Source organism: Bos taurus, chromosome 22, assembly GCF_002263795.3.
Source record: "Bos taurus isolate L1 Dominette 01449 registration number 42190680 breed Hereford chromosome 22, ARS-UCD2.0, whole genome shotgun sequence".
NCBI lineage: Eukaryota > Metazoa > Chordata > Mammalia > Artiodactyla > Bovidae > Bos > Bos taurus.
Genome location: NC_037349.1, coordinates 51420539 through 51438711, shown reverse-complemented (window position 1 = coordinate 51438711; position 18173 = coordinate 51420539). Strand labels below are relative to the sequence as shown.

Below are 18173 nucleotides of genomic sequence, written 5' to 3'. Positions count from 1 at the left end.
GCTGGGTGCTCCTGAGGCTGGCCCAGAGGGAGCAGGGCTGGGCGTAAGGCTCGGAGGAAGGTCCAGCGAGGAGCTGTGGCCACAGCCCGGCTGGGCACTGCTCCCAAAATAGCTTGGGGGTTTCCATTTTTAGTGTGCAGAGAACAGGGCAGCTCTATGGGAGCGGGAACAAGGCAGCCACTGTTTGCCACCGAGGGGGCAGGGGGAGGGGGGCGGCAGGGAGAGTCGTGAACCCGGCAAGAAGCCCAGGACTATGGCAAGGCCAGGCTTCTCAGGAGCCCCCCACCTTGTGCCCGAGGCACGGTGGGGAAAGTTTCTTACCCCGGGAAGATGGGGTCTGCCTGAGGATGGGCAAAGGCTGGCTGCTACACTCAGCTACTGCTCGGCCCCTCCCACCGCCTCCCTCCCAGGGACGGGCCTTGGGCAGAGGGTCTCCCCCACCGTTCGCTTACAAACATTTGCTCAGCGCAGACTTCATGCCAGAGTTCTCCAACCCTCAAGGGGCAGCCACCAAGGCACTCCCTACATGTAAAATCACAACTGAGTCGAGTGGCCCACAGGAAGCCAATGGGCAGGACCCAAACAGCTTCTGGCAAAGTCACATCGCAGGCTGGAGGCTGACCCCCGCTGGGAAAAGTGTCAGCCTTCTTCAATCACTGCCATGGGGCTGAGCCACCCTCGCCCTTCCCCACATACCACGGGTGGGAAGAAAAGAAGGGTGGTGACATTTTTCTCCTATCGGCCACAGACAGCCTCTGGCCCCTCCGGTGCACCTCCTCCCACCTCAGGGGGACTTTAAGCAGAATCTGAGGATGTCCCTCTCTCCAGCATCTTTGGAGGCACCCCCCCCCCCGGGGCCTGGAGGATAAAGGTCAAGCCCCTCCCATCCACACGCTCTCCTGTGGGATCCTTGCCAGGGCTCCCCCACACATGCTTTTCGTTCCTGCCAGGCCAAACTGCAGACTGCTCATCACACTCCTCCACGCTCACTCCCTATTACATGAGGTGCCCAACCATCACCTCCCAGAGAAGCCCTCACTGTCCCCCAGGCTCCTGAGAAGCCCACCACATGTGATCGGCGGGCATCCCCAGCCACCGCCCTGGTGTACATTGCAGCTCTGCCTTGGGCTCTCTGAGCCTCAGATTTCCCATCTGGAGAATGGGAGGCAGGACTGCTCTGATCGTTCAACGTGGTATGGTGTGTGCCTGGCACGCGAGGCACCAGCCAAGGCCACTTTTCTCCCTGTTCCACGCTCCTATCCTGAAATTCCTTAAAGGCAGAGAACGTGACTTCTAATTCAGAGGCCCCAGTAAGCGGGACAGACGTTAGCACTGAGCAGGTGCTTCTTGAATATTGAAAAGAACCCTCATTTCACAGCCAAGAAAACTCAGCCAGCAGGGGAGATGCGGAGCCCACAACCTGCTACAAGCCACTCGGCTTCTCGAAGGACACAGTTGTCAGCCCCACTTTTAATGACTAGGCCAGAGCAGACTGAAAAGGGTGCTTTGGAGCTGGGCCTCCAGTCCCCAACTTATACAACTAAGATCTCTTCTCCATCCCCAACATCTCAAGCCCCAACTAGAGTCAAAGCCTAGCTCTTCTGGGCCCCCCATCTCTGGACCGATTCAGCAGGGCCCAAGGCTGCCTAACTTCTGCTGCAAAGAACAAGCACAGTCTCCTGGACCTGGGGCTGTCCTGGCCAACCAAAAGGGCATATAAACTCTGCCCTTGAAACTGGAAGTGTTCATATCCCAGCCCTCTTCACCGGAGTCGTAGGGATTGGTGCGAAACCGGCCTTTCCTTTCGGCCCTGTCGCTGGGCTCCCAGGGTGCACCCAGAAGTTACTCATTGACAGCATCAGAGTGCAGAGTGCCGGCCCTGTTGTCTGTGTTGAGCCGGGGTAGGGGCGGGGTGGGGGGCACCATTTACCAGTGAGGACTCAACGAGTGCTCATCAATCACCCACCATCTGGGTGCGGGGTGGGGGCTCCCCCTCTGGGGGTGCGTGGCAGGGGGATCCCAGTCTGCCTTTGTCAGTCGCGCCGAGTACCGCCTGGAAGGGCTGCTACTGCGGAGGGGAAGCCTGGACCTCCCTGTTGCTCTTCCCCGACCCTCCTCCCTCCTCCCTGACCAGGGCAAGGACCCCCCCAGTGGTCCTGGAGGGCGGGGAAGAGGCCGGCCGGTCCCCGGCTGAGGCGGCGGCGGCGAGGAGGGGGCGCGGAGGAGCGGCTCCACCTCCTCTGTCTCCCAATCGCGTTACAGGCGGAGCCGCCAGAGTTTCCCTTCGCGCGGAGAAGTGTGGTCCCAACTCTCAGGATCGAAGCCGCCCACCACTCACCCCGGGCCGCCTCGGCCCGGCGGCATCGCGGCTCCAGGCCCGTCCACCCCGGGGACGCGTCGCCCCGGCCCCACCGCCCGGCCCCGGGCCCCGCACTCACCACCCGGCCGGGCCCCGCGGGACGAGCGCGCCGAGGCGGGCGCCGGCCGCTCCGGGTTCGGAATCTGCGCGCGCGGCGGCCTCCCCCCTCCCTTGTTCGCCCCCCACACCCCGCTCCGCCACCCCCCGGAGGTGGGTCTGGCGGAGCCGCAGCTGTTACCCGGAGACCGAGGGGCGGAAAACTGCGCCCGCCGCCCGCCCCGCCCGCCGCGGCGCTGCCACCGCCGGGAACAAAGGAGACAAAGCCGCGTCGGCCGGGCCCGGCTCCGCTCCTTCCCCCCCCGCTCCCGCCGGGCCGCCCTCCCCCCGCCCGCCGCCCAGGCCAGGCCGGAAGCAGCCGGGAGAGCCGGGCGCGCGGCCCCGAGCCGCCCGGGACCCCGCATTCCAGCCCTCCCGGCTCTGCACTTGCCGAGGGCGGGGGACTCGACCCCTCGCTCGCTAGGGGGGCGGACGGTGGGGGGAGGGGAGGGGAAAGGGCTGCACCCCGGCGGTTGCCAAGGCAACGCGGATGGCGGCGGGAGGAGCGCGCAGAGTCGAGCCGCGGGACCGGCTGCCCCACCCCGCCCAGTCCCCGCCGGGCCTCACCTGCGCGCCGCGCTGGAGCCGGAATTGGGGGCCCTCCGGCACGGGAGGGGCCGGACGGCGGGGGCTGGGGGGTGGGGGTCGCGCTCTCCAACCCGACGTGTGGTGGTGCTCCGACCGGACCTCCGCCTGCCTGCCTGCCAGCGCCCGGTGGGACCCACGCCCCTCACCTGCCCCACCAACCACCGCCAACCACCACCCCCGCTCTCCGGGGCCCGTCTTACCAGTCCAGTACCTGGTTCCTGTGGTCATCCTCCTCCAACTTTCTTTACCTGAACTCCGGGGCGCCTGGTTTCTGCCCACCGGTCCTACTCCTGGGACTCTCAAACGGCCAAGCTCTCCTTCCGGCCCCCACCTCTGGCTGTGCGGGAAGAGCTCTGGCTTTGGGGTTGGGCCTGGGTTTGCGCCATCACTGAGCCAAGAAACCTGACCCCTGCCCCCCAAACACACATGCTTGTTTGCTCACCGTCAAGTGGAGGTGATGCCACACCTAGCCGGGCTGGGAGAGGAGGGCCCACCGCTGCAAATGTGCACAAGCTAGGGCGCATTTCCTCCCAAACCTGTACCTGGACCCGCCCCAAGCTGAGAAGCCGTGGGCAAGTCCAGACTCCCTCACCCGTAAATACGTCACCCTTCCAAAGGCACACCTGGGTTCTCTCCTGAGGCCCAGGTGTGCCCTCTGCAGGGCCCTTCAGGCTTGGCTCCCTGCAAACTCAGGAGCCAGCATTTAGTCCATCCTATTAGGACTTCCAGAGGGTTTTGGCTCTCAGCCACTGGGACAGCCGCCTGGGAGGCAAAATTTGTCACACACCCTGAAAGCTCCCAGGGCCTCTGCAAGGCTTGTGGGGAACCTTGATCAGGTATCATCCACACTGGCTGCTGTCTAAAGAGCTAAACTTCAGGCACCCTCTTCCCACCTTCCACCCATCAGGGTGCCTTCACTCACAGACCTGACTCTGCCTTCCAAGTTGTCCCTCCCCAGCACCTCGGCTTGCTCCCTGGTCCTCCAACCAATCTTCCAACATCTGGGTCCAGGATTCAGCACTCTGTCTGCACCAGGATGGCACCCTTTCCCCAGTTCCCTCGTCTATGGACATCACAGACCCCAGGTGCTATCTGGCCTTCTGGGGTGCCCCACTCCATTCCCTAACGTTATGCTCCACACCCATCACCACCTCAGTCAAGCTGGTGTGCCCCAAGGCCCTCAGCCACCTTGCCTTGCCTTCCTGTGCAGCTTGTGGGGGTGTGGGGTGGCCCTTCCATATACCTGGACTCCTCCCCTCCCCAGACCCATTCATTCAAGTGCACACCCTTTAGGACCTACCTCACCTATGTTTGCTGCTGCTAAGTCACTTCAGTCGTGTCTGACTCTGTGCGACCCCACAGACGGCAGCCCACCAGGCTCCCCTGTCCCTGGGATTCTCCAGGCAAGAACACTGGAGTGGGTTGCCATTTCCTTCTCCAGTGCATGAAAGTGAAAAGTGAAAGTGAAGTTGCTATGTCCAACTCATAGCAACCTCATGGACTGCAGCCTACCAGGCTCCTCCATCCATGAGATTTTCCAGGCAAGAGTACTGGAGTGGGGTGCCATTGCCTTCTCCTCACCTATGTTTAGGACCTAGGATTTCCAAACCCCACAACACCCCTCATCTGTGGACAGATATGGCATCTCCTACCCCACCAGGAGGATGAACCCCACCAAATGTAGAGGTCATTTCATCCCACGCCCTCCAAAGGAATCATTACAAAAAGAAAACAAGGCCACGGATGGAGTGACCAGACGATCAGAGCTTCACTGCACCCATGGGGCCACTGGCCAGGGCTGAGCACAGGTTCCCAAGAAGGGCGGGATCTCATGGAAGCATTTCTGCTTCCATAGGCCCCTGCCGTGTGTCAGCTCTGCTCAACCTGCTGACCTACCTCGTTGCATCCGGAAAGGAGGGTGGGTTCTTCAGACCCACAGTGCAAGCAGAGCGCCTCCTCGCTGCTCCTGTTTACTCAAGGACACACAAGGCCACCCATGGCCATTTGACCCAGGAGGTCAAAGGCTGTTGTTCTCCACTGAGAAGGAAGAGGTCAAGGGTTCTCAGTGCAGTATGCCTCCATGCCCCCCAAGCGTACCTCCCACCTCTGAGAGGTCCCTCCCCGTCACTGCCTCACCGCTCACACTGCTGGCGGGCTGAGCTCTGCCCAAGGCTGGAGAGGCCATCCCTAGGCTGTGTGTAAAATGATACCCCGCCCAAGTGGCGCTCCAGCAGGGAACCAGATTGGTCTCCAACCCCTGTAATTCTGTCCCCAGTGGTATTTACCAACCATTCCCCCAATCCCTATTCCCTGCTCTCCTCTAATCAATCCTCTAGTGTTAGAACCAGGAAGTTCTCTCCAACATGGCAGAGCAAGTGATCCAAAAGACAGGCCGTGACCATGGTCACCAGTGAGTGGCAGCGAGCCAAGTTTTATTGACTGGAAATCATGGGCCATCCGACACAGGTGGGTTGGACAAGTGGAGGACAGGCCAGGAAATCCGAAATGAAAATCAAGGCCTGGTGGTGGGTAGGGGGAGGGACCAGTATATCCAAAATGGTCTTGAACCAAGGGCCAGATCAAGAGATGAGAGAGGAACTATAAGGGGGCGATTATCTTACTTTCAGGCCCAACCCTCGAGTTCCAAATCTGAATGTTCAATGGACAAAACTCAGTCTCACATACATTACTTTAAATAAGAAAAATGAAAGACGTTTTAATAAGACAAAATTGAAAGACGTGAGGACAAATATTTGCTGCTTGCTAGTTAACGTCAATTAGTGCTGCCTAAAAAGCAAAGGATGTCTGCCGGTGAGGGCAGACTCAGGTTGAGTACACCCCTGGAAGTTCACTTCATTACTTCATTCTCTTACTAAATCCACATCCATACCCCCTCCCTCTGGAGGAGGGTCCAGGGGGCTAGCTGGCCCTGAACAGCATATAAAGCACAGGTAGGACGGCCACAAACGTCGCACAAGTGACCAGCGTGCCATAAACGGTGTTCCTGTTGACCTGGGCTTCCAGCCTCTGCTCCGTGTCCGACAGCGCCATGATCATGCTCCCCTGTTCCAGCAGGGAACCAGGCAGAGCTCCGTCTGCAGACTCCAGGCCCGGGTGTGCTGCAGCCTTTGCAAGCTGAACCACCCCAGCCACTTGGCTCACGGTCTTTTCCAGGCCATCAAGCTGCTCTCGTAAACCCTCTAGACGTGAACGGACCTGTCTAGAATGGCTGAGCTGCTCTCTCAAGGCAGCTGAAAGGACATCTGTGTCTCTGTCTTGGGTGGGGGAAGAACCTGCCTGGGACAAAGAGCCCTGCCCGGTCCCAGCTTGCACCAGGCCCTTCAGGTCTGCCACGAGGTCACGGAGGTCCCTCTGCTGGAGCGAGTAGCTGGACGCCTGTTCTCGGATGGCTTCCTGGAGGCTCACAGGACCCTTCTGGGCCTCTAGGAGCAAAGCCTTCAACTCCTGGAGCCGCACGCGGTTCACGTAGGTGGAGCCAGCCACACCGATCAAGGCCCCCAGGACTGACCCGATGAGCGACCAGTTCTTGGTCCTCTCCGCCCGGGTGCGCTCCTTCTCATGGCTTTCCCGCACAGCTGCAGAGAAGAGGGAGAATTTCTCTCGCTCAGAGTCTTCCGCGCGCAGGTAGGTCATACGAAGCCGCTTCTCCTCCTGCGGAAGCAAAGCTGTCATGTAGCAGCGACCTGGCCCAGCAGCCTCCAGCGGAAGTCCCACAACCACATCCCTGAGACTTGGCTTCAGGCCTGGCACGGATTACATGTTCCATAAACACGCTGGGTGAGTGAGGACAGTGTTAAGTCTGGACGGGTCGGGGGAGCAAAGGAACCGGGGATGGTCCAGGTGAGCGCGGTGCTATCCTCCCCGGGCAGCTGTGGGTCTGAGCGGACATGCACGGGGGTCTCCAGACTGTGTCTGTCAGAAGGGAAATGTCTGGCGCTCTCCGGGAGGCCCTCTCCATGGTGCTCCCTCCCAATAATCCGGGGCCCAGAGTACACTAGACCGTTGATCCCAGCTGTCCAGGAGTGGAGAGGGTGGACAGGCACTGGAGCCCCAGAGCCCAGTCTCTCCCCAAGGTTTTCTGGTTTACCTCCTCACCAGGTCTCTGACCCCAAACCCATCAGAGCCCCCACCTCGCCCCTCCACACCCTGCAGGCTAGGGTCCCATGCAGGTGAGGAAGGAGCCTACCTGCAGCATCCTGTGCTCCAGAGTGGCCAGCTCCAGGTACTGGTTATCGTCTCTGGAGATGCGGTCCAGGCGGTCCCTCACCTCCTTCAGCTTGGTCTGCTGACTTTCCAAGTCCTCACGAGCCTCCCGGACAAGCCCTCGAGCCACCATGAACACTTTCTCTGCCTGCAGTGAGAACAAGAGAAGTCACCCGCCCCTTTCTCCACGCCACCCAGGGTCCTCTCCACTCCCAACCAGACGCGGCTGAGAAGAGGTCTTGGCGGGTGTCAGTGCACAGGCTGGAAAGACAGTGCCTCGGACACACAATTCTGGCTCACCCAGTGGTCCTCAGGGTGCAGCCCCGGGCCTTTTATTGGCTTCCTGGGTGTTACCTTAGCTACACCTCCCAACATCACTGAACGCCGTGACAGGCATCGCCAGGCCTCCAGTCAACAGGCTGAGAAACCCTGGCTCAGCCAAAGTCATGACCTCCGAGGGGAGAGACAGCACTGCACCTCAATACCTCTCACTGAGCCCCGGATTCTTCCCACCCTGCTACACATCTGTGCCAGGGTGGGAAACAAGATTGTTGTTGTTGTTCAGTCACTCAGTCATGTCTGACTCTTTGAGACGCCATAGATTGCAGCATGCCACGCTTCCCTGTCCCTCACTATCTTCTAGCTGCTGCTGTTGCTGCTAAGTCACTTCAGTCATGTCCGACTCTGAGATCCCAAAGACAGCAGCCTACCAGGCTCCTCCATCCATAGGATTTTCCAGGCAAGAGTACTGGAGTGGGGTGCCATTGCCTTCTCCAACTATATTCTAGAGTTTGCTCAAACTCACGTCCATTGAGTCGATGATGCCAGAGATGGTGGAACACGTTTTCCCTGCCACAGAGGACTGGACAACCGGAGGCAGTTCTCCCCACCTCACAGTCTGATTAATTCCCGGGGCCTCCACCTTCTCGAGGGATGTTTTAACCACAGTCGGGACTGTGAGGACCTTGTAACCCTCCAGGCAACTCTTACCACCAACCCCTAAAACAGTCAATGAAGGAAGTGTTTGCTGGCCCAACACAAAGGATATTAATGGCCCAGGACCCCCCGGTACACAGCATACACAGCAATTTGTTGCAATGGGGAACAGGGGGGCCCTTCACCCCGGTGATATCAAACCCAGCCATCATGTAAGAAACAACTCAGCTCCCCGTCCTAGTGCGTGTTCAAGGACAGACCAGTCTGGACGTGGCTTCCCAGCACCTGTGGCTGGTCATTCATTTGCAGGAGCCTCCAGGCCACATCGCCCAGGTGAGAGGGCTGGGCCAAACCCCAGCTCCTGTCCTCACCTCAGTGACGTTTCCCTGGGCCTCTCGAACTTCATTGAGTCCCACAAACTCTTCATATCTGTCCCACCAAGTCTTGGCCGTGGAGGATGCCCGCTGCCGAATGCTGTGCCCCAGGGCTGCTCCCAGTGCGGTAAGGCGGTGGTACAGCCCCAGGGCCACCTCCTCGGGCCTCTTCTCTCTGGGCTGGCTGGGGCCGTGGCTGCAGAGAGTCCTGGTCAGAAAGAGGTCCCTCCGTACCAGTACGGGAGACACACCCCCGACGTGCCGCATGGCCAACACACGGCTGCGCCCTGTCATCCAGAGATCTGTGGGGAGAGGCCAGACAGATCGGCTGACAGCTGACACAAGCAAGGCTCAAGTCGGGTCTCATCCCCGAGAGTTTCCTTTAAAAAGTCTAAACTGGGGACTTCCCGGGTGGCGCGGTGGCTAAGAATCCAACTGCTAATGCAGAAGACACGGGTTTGAGCCCTGATTCAGGCAGATTCCACGTGCCGTGGAGCAACTATGCCCGTGTGCCACATGAGTATGTATGCACGTGTGCAGCAAGTACTGAAGTCCGTGAGCCTAGAGCCTGTGCTTCGCAACAAGAGGAGCCACTGTAATGAGAAGCCCCCAAACTGCACCAAAGAGTAACTGGCTCTCCGCAACTAGAAAAAGCCTGCACAAAGCAACAGTATATATATATATACTGTTGCTTTGTGCAGGCTTTATATATATATATATATACATATATATATATATTTTTTTTTTTTTTTAAGTCCAAACTGTTGGGCCCGGAGAGGGCAGCCACCAGGGTCAGGCTTTGCCAGGTGCTCTCCTGGAGAATAGAGCATGTAAGGGAAGAACATATATAGGAACCCGAGCCTCCCACCTCCCTCCATGACGCCAGGAGCCAGACCCTCCCATTCCACCCACTTGCCTGCATCCCCAGGTCTGCATGAGAAGCCTGGTGGCCAGTTTCCGGATAACCTCAAAGATCCTTTTTTTTTTTCCTGAAGTGGGCCATTTTTAAAGTCTTTATTGACTTTGTTACAATATTCCTTATGCTTTGGTTTTTTGGCCTACTGAATTTGTTACAATATTGCTTCTGTTTTCTGTTTCACTCTTTTGGCCATGAGATATGTGGCATCTTAACTCCGGACCAGGGATCCCACCTGCACCGCGTGCATTGAAAGGTGAAGCCTTAGCCAATGGACCACCAGGGAAGTCCCTCACATACAATTCTGAAACCTGTGTTGTATCCATGCTTAACAGAGCCTCGCAAGGATTCACCAAGACTGCCGGGGAAACTGGAATTAACTGAGGGGATTTGGGGAAAGATTTCTGTAAATGACTATCAAAACCAGCTTCCTGGACTCCCTGAGGGCTGTCTCCAAACGGGGAAGCACTTTCATTTCTGTTCTAGGACACAGGTCATTCATGTCCCAGGACAGAAAGCTCCCGCCTCGAGAGGCAATTCCGGGGTAAAAACAAAGCAAACCCAAACCGCTTGGATTGCTTCGTAGAGGACAGCTCTTCTGAGGTTCCCAGCAAACCTTCCTTCTGCCCTCCAAGCGCAGACATTCCAGGTGACCAACTCCCAGTCTCACATGTCTCTCTTTCCACAAGCTTTCTTCCTCCTCCCCAACCCCGGGAACTGCCCAACAGGTTAGGTTTCTTTAATCTTTCCCTTTTCAGCCTTGCTCTGATGTTTGGGCCCCACAATGCCTGCTCCTCTGGTACCTGAACAGCACAAGGAGTCTCCCTTTAGCCAGGCAGGCCTGGCCGAGCCCAAGTGCAGGAATGATGCTGAGGACCCAGAAGAGAGAGCCAGGGGACCCTCACTCTCAGGCAAACCCTGCTTCAGAGCACCCCACCCCCAAGTACTGACTCTGGCTATCCAAGCAACACCTGGGAGTCAAAGGGCCAGACCAGAAGACAGACTAGGAGAGCTCCAATTACAGAGGAAAGTGCTTCCGGATGTAAGGTGATCTCAGCCTCCCACCCAGGCCCCCTCCCCACGGTATCACAAAGAAGCTCAGACCCTCTTGGAAACATAGTTGGTTGGGTCGGGGCATGCGTCCTGGCAAAAGCCTGAGCTGAGAGCCACAGAAAGGGACATCCCTATGACAATGGGTCCAAGCTGGCACTGCACCCAAACCCCAAAAGCCCAAAGGAGCACAGGCTACCCATGCCCCAGAGGTCAGGCAAGCCTCCAGGGCCTCAAGGCCAGTGCTCACTGCTCACAGACTGTGCCCCACAACATTCCTACAGGCACGCCCCAGTCAAAACAAAGCATGCAGCCTTGTGGACCTGCCCACCGCCACACCCAGCGGAAAGGTGTCCCTTTGGCTGTCACTACTTCCTAGCCCCCTTCTCTCTTGATCCCGCCTGACCAGCAAGGCTGCTCTCCTAAAGCCCTGCAGAACCTCCCCCTTGTCACATCCAGCAGCTGCTACTCGGATTTCTCCTCCAGCACCTCTGCAACTTTCAGCACCCTCTCATTCTGAAATCACCACCCCGCCTCCTCAGATTCCTCCAACCTTCTCAACCTCCCGTCCCGGTTCCTCCTCTATCAGCAGCACATTCCTGGATCCAGGAAGGTCACTTATCCCAGGCAGAGAAGACAGCCCCCGTCTCCTACACGGTCTTGGCTTCCTCCCCTGCCACTCACAGCCTACTTCACAGGGGAGGCTCTATTAACTTGTAAGTCAGATCACACCCCTCGGGTGAAAACCCTGAGAGTTCCCCAGTCAGCTGGCGTGAACGCCAGTCCTGCCAACAACCGACAAGGCCTGGTCCTCTCAACCCAATCCCCTTTCTTCTCTCCGTCACTGTAAGAACCCCACTCCAGCAACCCCACCACACTGAACACGATCCCACCGCAGGGTCTGTGCCCTGCCACTTCCTCTGCATGGACCACTCCTCCTCCACAAGTCCAGCCACTTTACACCTAAGTCTGCTCAAACATCACTTCTTGATAAGGCCTTTCCTGACAACTCCCTCCTTCGCCACCATCAGGCTCCCGCATTTTCTCCATCAGACATACACGTTGCCTTCTTCCTGTGTGCCTCACCCCTCACCAGAACAGAAGCTCAGAGACAGCAGGGACACGGCTTAGGGAGGGGATGCACCAATGACTCCCAAGTGGCTCCCCGACTCCAGGCCCTCTTCTCAGCCTCCTACCACTCCCTTGCCCCCGTCTCCCAGCTCCTTCCCACTGAGATGTCTCATAGGCCCCAACATTCCTGGCAGAGAGAAAAAGTGGAACAGGGCTTGACATCGTCTAAAATCTGCAGGGCTACCTGTGCAGCTGGAAACAGTAGAGGAGACTGGGGAGGGCTGGACCGAGGCCAAAGTGAGCAGGGTCTGGGTCAGGTTCAGAACCTTGCCTCTCCAAATCCATTCTCCTGCTCCAGCCAGATGACTGTCTCCTACCAACTGCCCTCTCCTCAAACCTCCATCACCAGCACCTCATGCTCACCTGCAGCTGATGGTCGGCTTCATTTCTCACCCAAAAAATGTTTTAAAATTGGAAGAGAACGTCCATAAACTCCTACTGTATCTTTGAACCTGCCAGTGTCTGTCTCATCCCCACCTTCTCTTGCTCCTCAGGATGAAAACGTCCTGCTGTAGGAAAGGCCATGCCGTGCTCCAGGTCCCATACCCTCTCCCCTCCTCAGACACGGCTCAGGAATTGATGCGACCACCCCACCCCCACCCCAGCAGAGAAGCCCCGCTTCTCTGTGCCCCTTTGCTCTGTGACAGAGCACCTGCACCAGCTGTCTGCAGCTCCTCTCCTCCTGGTCGCACTTAACCGCCTCTCTGATCTGGCCTTCAATCCCACCGGGCCAGTGGAACTGCTCTTGTTCCGGTCATTCCCACGTGCCTAAAACCAATGATCAGTTTCCTCCTCATCTCACTTGCCCTGTCGGCAGCCTGTGCCTTATGATAGCTTCCTCCTTCTTAAACCACCTTCTCCTCTTGGCTTCCAGTCCCCACTCATTTCCACAACCTCTTCACATGGTGCCCCAGGGCTCTGTCCTCAGGCTCCTCTTTCATCCAGTCTTGTGACTTGAAAAACTGGCTACTTTTATGATTGATTGTAGGGATGGCTGTGCAAGACTGTAAATACATTAAAACCACTGAACTGTAGCATTAAGTAGGTGAACTGTATGGCTGCGTGCCTGCTGAGTCACTTCGGTCCTGTCTGACTGTTTGTGACCCCACGGACTGTAGCCCACCAGGCTTCTCTGCCCACGAGATTCTCTAGTCAAGAATACTGGAGTGGGTTGCCATGTCCTTCTCCAGGAGATCTTCCCAACCCCAGGATCAAGCTCCTGCATTGCAGCCAGATTCTTTACCACTGAGCCACCAGGGAAGCCGGAAGTGTAGGGTTAGGGTTATGTAAATCATATCTCAATAAAGCTGTCACTGGAAAACAAACAGGGCTTTCCTGGTGGCTCAGTGATGAGGAATCTGCCTGCCGATGCAGGAGACACGGGTTTCGATCCCTAGTCCAGGAAGATCCTGAGGAACAAGTAGGCCTGTGCACCACAACTACTGAGCCAGTGCTCTAGAGCCTGGGAGCCACAACTACTGAAACCCGCAAACCCGCTCGCACTAGAGCCTGAACACCACAATTAGAGAGTAGCCCCCACTCGCCTCAACTAGAGAAAAGCCCGTGCAGCAAGAAGACCCAACACAGCCAAAAAAAAAAAAACAGAATTCCCTGGTGGGCCAGTGGTTAGGAGGACTTGGGAGCTTTCACTGTCAGGGCCTGTGTTCAATCCCTGGCTGGGGAACTTCGATCCAGAAAGCTACATGGTGTGGACAAAAATAAAGTATAAAAAACAAGCAAGCAAACTGTTTTCGGGCCTCTCCAGTCCACAGCTCTCTTCTGAATCCCAGGCTCATTTACCAAACTGCCCAATCCAGGTCTCTGCTAGGAAGGCTGATGAGAATCTTCCTCTCCCAAAGCTGCCTTTACCACAGCCTTCTCCATCTCAGCGGATGGAAACCCCAAGTCCCAATCAGGCTCAAACTCTCACATCATCCCTGACTTTCCTTTCTCTCCCTCCTCACAGCCAGTCCATTAGCAAATGTCACCTCCACCTCTGAAACTAAATTCAGATTCCCTCTTCCTCTTGCCCCTTCCCCTGCTACCCCAAGTGCCCAAGTGAAAGTTGCTCAGTCATGCCAACTCTTTGTGACCCCATGGACTATACAGTCCATGGAATTCTCCAGGCCAGAAGACTGGAGTCAGTAGCCTTTCCCTTCTCCTGGGGATCTTCCCAACCAGGGAAGATCTCCAGCATTGCAGGTGGATTCTTTACCAGCTGAGCCACAAGGGAAGCCCTAGTCCCAAAGACCAACGTCTTTTGCCTGGGTTATCCTAAGAGCCTCTGACAGATGTCTGTGCTTCTACTCTAGCCCCTACTGTCAGAGCAGGCAGTGGTCCTTTCAAAACACAGGTCAGACTATCTCTCTCTCTGCTGAAGTCCTGCAATGGTTTCTCCATTTCTTTCAAGGTAAAAGCCAAAATCCTTTCCAAGGCCTACATGGCATCCACCTCCTGGCCCTCATCCTTCTCTCCTCTCACTTCATCTCCCATCAGTCTCCCTTTCCCCACTCTGTTCCAGTCACGTGGACCTTTTCTCCCAGTTTTTGTGAGATTAAATTGACATACACCATCACATAAATTTGAGATGTACAATGTGATGACATGACAAATGTATAGATAGCTAGATGTTTACCACAATAAGCTTAGCTGACACATCTTTCACTTCACAAAGTTCCCATAAAATTCCAGGCTTCCTGACGCTGCTCCCACACACAAGCTATTCCCACCTCAGGACCCTGACACCTCCTCGTCGATATCTGTGTGCTTGCGCTCTTCTCTTTTTTCAAGTCCTGCTCAAATGTCACAGCCGTGCACTCCTACTCCAGGACGCCTTACCCACTGTTTTATTTTTCCTCAGACACCTATCACAGGATCCGTGCTTTGCAATTCACGTATTCACTGATAGTCTGTCTTACTCACCAGAATGGCCGCTCTGCCAGGGCAGGCACTGTTTTGTTCATTGCTTCAGCCTCAGTGCCTAAAGTACTACCTGCGTGTACTGCACACCCAGCAAAAAAAAATACTGGATGAATAAACAGAATTTGCAAAATGTCGCACTCCGAGCTATATTACAAAACTCCTTCCGGGAGCCTCCAAAGCTCTAGAACCGGTGATCTAGCCCCCCCTCACCCCCCGCCCCCGCACCCGCTCCTACTTCCCTCACATCTGACCTCCAGTCACACTGTGCTTTCCTAGGTTCCAGCGATGCACCGAGCTTCAAGGCCTTTGCACAAGCCCATCCCTCTACCTGCAGTACTTTCCCTGTGTTTTTTTCCAAGCTTAGCGCTTGAGCTTAAGCACCCCTCGCGGCTTCCGGACTCTCCCCGGGACGGACATCCCGCCGCCCCAGTACCTGACGCGCTTTGCGCCTCAACCCCCAAGGAGCGCCCGCCACTCAGTTGATCGCCGACCCTTTAGGGCCCGCCTTCTGGGGGACCACTTCCGGCAGGAGCGCAACTTCCGCATCAGGAGCCAATCAGCGAGCCCGCGTGGAGGTATAGGCGCAGGGAGCTGGAACGGGGAGCTCCGCTTCCGGTGGCAGGGTCTGGGGAAGGGGCGGCAGGCGCCATGTCGGGCCGCGAAGGTAAGTGTGCAGGGACGATGGAGTGGGTCAGGGCAGAGAGGGTCGAGAGCTAGCGGGGGCCAGGCTGAGCGGTCTCGTGTCTCACCCAGGTGGCAAGAAGAAGCCCCTGAAGCAGCCCAAGAAGCAAGCCAAGGAGATGGACGAGGTGAGGGCGGGCGCAGAGGCATGGGCGGGCGCGGAGGGACTGGGTAATCCGCTTGCAGTGAACGCGCTTTCCCCTCTCTCTAGGAAGATAAGGCATTCAAGCAGAAGCAGAAGGAGGAGCAGAAGAAACTTGAGGAGCTAAAAGCAAAGGCCGCGGGGAAAGGCCCCCTGGGTAAGTGAGGGCGGGGTAGGGAGATCAAACCGGATAAACGCGTGAGCATCAGTCTGGATACGGTCCCGAGCAGGTCAGTGTCCTGCCTCGTGGATAAGCTGCAAGGTCTCTGCTCCTGTCCACTGTGGTGGATGGTCCTAGCCAGGCTTGGATTCGTAGCAGCTGGATGGAGTGAGAGCCAGACCCAGTATGGGCTTCTCTTGCTTAGGGAAGTGGCAGAAATGGAAATACAGAAATGTATCTCACACAAGTTCGTATAGTTGAGTTCCACATATTCTCTATAGTTTCTTGCTCCAAATCCGAACTTCACTACTACTTTGTTGCTTATAACATTTCTTGACTACTCGTGTAATTAAAAGTCTAGCAAATACTTTTGCACCCTGTGTTTTCACTGCTGGATGCGCCTAGGCTAATGCATAAAGTCCAGGCTTCTTGGCGTGTTTTTAAACTTAATTCTCTACCATTCTCTCTCGTCTCCTTTTGTGTAAGAGGAATTGATTACATATCAAAATATTTTTCAAAACTCATCAGTCGTTGTATTTTGTGCTTCTTAAATCCTGTTTACACTCATCAAAATAGGGATTGTTTTCTCAGCGGTTATCTATACCCTACAGAATCACTGGGGCTCCCCAGGTGGCCCGGTGGTAAAGAATCCTCCTACCAAACAGGAGATGCAAGAGAGGAGAATTCAATCCCTGGGTCAGGAAGATCCCCTGGAGTAGGAAATGGCAACCCACTCCAGTATTCTTGCCTGGAAAATCCCACAGACAGAGGAAACTGTCAGGCTACAGTCCGTGGGATCGTAGAGCATGACGTGACGGAACACGAGCAGCACGCACGTTTAAAGTCTATTTTGTCACAACCCATTGGACTTTCATTCCTATTTAGGTATGCTTAATTCTATAACTGTTTGTTAAATTACTTGCCATGTGTTACTTGTAAATTGGCTGAAGTAAAGATACTGAGTAAATCAGATCCCAGGATCGTAATACATACAGTAGTGTGGTATGTGACAGGTAAGAATATGGACTTGGAAGTCACGCTACCTAGGTTAGAATCTTTTCTTTGTTGCATTACCAGTTTATAACTTTGAACAATATCTAACACTGAGACTTTGTTATCTGTAAAATGGGTTGAGGGGATTCGGATTAAGTGAGCCAGTCTGAAATACCCAACACAGTTGAGATGCAGATCAGTGTATAGCCATTACTTGTGCTCTGCCTTTATTCTCATTCACCACCTTACTCATTTTTGCCCAGAAATAATACTGGTAGAACCCTGTGCATGCATGTGTCACAAAAATGCCCAGTACAAGAGCTGGCCCTTATTATTTAATAGGATCCATGGTAGGCCCCTCAGGCTTCAACCACAGAGCTTGTGTTTTTCCTTGGTTGAGACTTTTTTCTTCCTTTTGCAGCCACCGGTGGAATTAAGAAATCTGGCAAAAAGTAAGCTGTTCCTTGTGCCTGAGGCAATGATGACCCTTAGTTCCATTCCTGATTAAACACCTGGATTCCCTGCCGTAATATCTGTTGCCACCTATAGCTAGAATGAAGTGTTGTCTTGGAACCTATTGTACATTTAAGAATAAACTTTTGTAAGAAAAAAAAAAGTACACTTGGCTCATCTTGTCTTTAGTTCTTCTCAGCCATTTCTACCTTAGCTAAGAGATCCATATAAACCCAGTCCAGAATCCTGCCAAAGTGTCTTCTTAAGTCTGTGTGCTATCCTGATTTCTGTACCACCTTAATAAGGTTGTGCATCTGTTCATGTAAGGAACCTGCTGTGTGCAAGTTGAACATCTGCCAGTGAACAATTCCTCTTGTCAAGGCACTTCTCTGTTGTTGCAGGGGAGCGAGTCTGTAAGGACTAAGCTTACTCTGAAGCACCCAGGTCTGCATTTCCATTAGGGCTTTAGAAGATCTTTGCTAGATTCCCACCTCTTAGCTCCCCCACCCCCAACTCAATCCATCAGCAAAATTAAATCTAGACCCTTCATACTTAATTCTAATGCCACCAGATCTTTACTCTAACCCTAAAATCCCTCACCTGAATATTATAGTGAAGTCAAAATTTGTCTTCCTCTCCCTACCCTTGCTTCCCAACAGCTAGTGCTTACTCAGGACCTAGAGTAATCTCTAAACCTTAAAGTTATACTTTGTTTCTCCTTGGCTGAGAATTCCTCAGTAGCTTCTTAGAGCCGGGGGGAAAAAAAAAAAAAGTCCCCACAATGACCAGTGAGGCACTAAGGGGTCTGGATGCTGCCCCCTACCCTCTGGTATCTACAGTTCATCCCCCTGATCCATCTTGAGCCATGGAGACCTACATTCCAAGCAAGCTTTCTCTTCACTGTTTTCACCTACTAGAAACCCTTCCTTAGTCCTCAAGTCTCTTAATCCTGTTTCCTTTTTTTCTCCTGACACTTGTTATCATCTACCACTTTTGACTCCAGGAAGGGTAAATTCCTGGAGGACAGAGACCATGATGTGCTAAATGCATGTGTATTGAAACAGTTTAGATGTCCGAGTCTAGATTTCATTTCTAGGATCTAGACACAACTATGGCAGTAATGCTAATAACACTAAGCTTTCTCTTGA

At 55.1% G+C, this 18173-nt stretch overlaps 3 protein-coding genes across 16 annotated transcripts in view; 1 reads left to right on the top strand and 2 right to left on the bottom strand.

Moving 5' to 3' along the window:
• PLXNB1 (plexin B1) overlaps nt 1-3368 on the bottom strand; it is a 28752-nt gene extending 25384 nt beyond the window's left edge. For 2 of the 6 annotated variants that reach the window (XM_024983278.2, XM_010817867.4), the window contains exon 1: nt 3244-3368. The gene's annotated coding sequence lies outside the window, so the exon portion shown is untranslated. Of the gene's footprint in view, nt 1-2438; nt 2685-3243 lie in introns of those variants that run through there. The other 4 variants (XM_024983277.2, XM_024983279.2, XM_024983280.2 and 1 more) reach the window with 4 other exon arrangements.
• A 2363-nt stretch (nt 3369-5731) lies between these two features.
• Nucleotides 5732-15106, bottom strand: CCDC51 (coiled-coil domain containing 51). Of its 8 annotated transcripts, none has more exons than XM_059879661.1 (6): nt 14848-15106; nt 14597-14675; nt 9494-12183; nt 8575-8879; nt 7251-7415; nt 5734-6715 (listed from the first exon to the last, which is right to left on the bottom strand). In XM_059879661.1, the coding sequence occupies exons 4-6, from the start codon at nt 8869-8871 to the stop codon at nt 5963-5965; spliced, it is 1215 nt and encodes a 404-aa protein (XP_059735644.1). In that variant the 5' UTR covers nt 8872-8879; nt 9494-12183; nt 14597-14675; nt 14848-15106; the 3' UTR covers nt 5734-5962. The 8 variants fall into 8 exon arrangements, with proteins under 8 accessions (NP_001015619.1, XP_059735644.1, XP_059735645.1 ...); XM_059879662.1 differs by having other exon boundaries at nt 9494-9566; NM_001015619.1 differs by lacking the exon at nt 9494-12183 and having other exon boundaries at nt 5732-6715; nt 14848-15080.
• Nucleotides 10278-17191, top strand: TMA7 (translation machinery associated 7 homolog). Of its 2 annotated transcripts, XM_059879856.1 has the most exons (5): nt 10278-10436; nt 15178-15260; nt 15350-15405; nt 15493-15576; nt 16994-17191. In XM_059879856.1, exons 1-5 carry the CDS (start codon nt 10278-10280, stop codon nt 17026-17028), a joined length of 417 nt encoding a protein of 138 aa, XP_059735839.1. In that variant the 3' UTR covers nt 17029-17191. The 2 variants fall into 2 exon arrangements, with proteins under 2 accessions (XP_059735839.1, NP_001157275.1); NM_001163803.2 differs by lacking the exon at nt 10278-10436 and having other exon boundaries at nt 15230-15260; nt 15489-15576.
• Nucleotides 17192-18173: the final 982 nt, after the last annotated feature.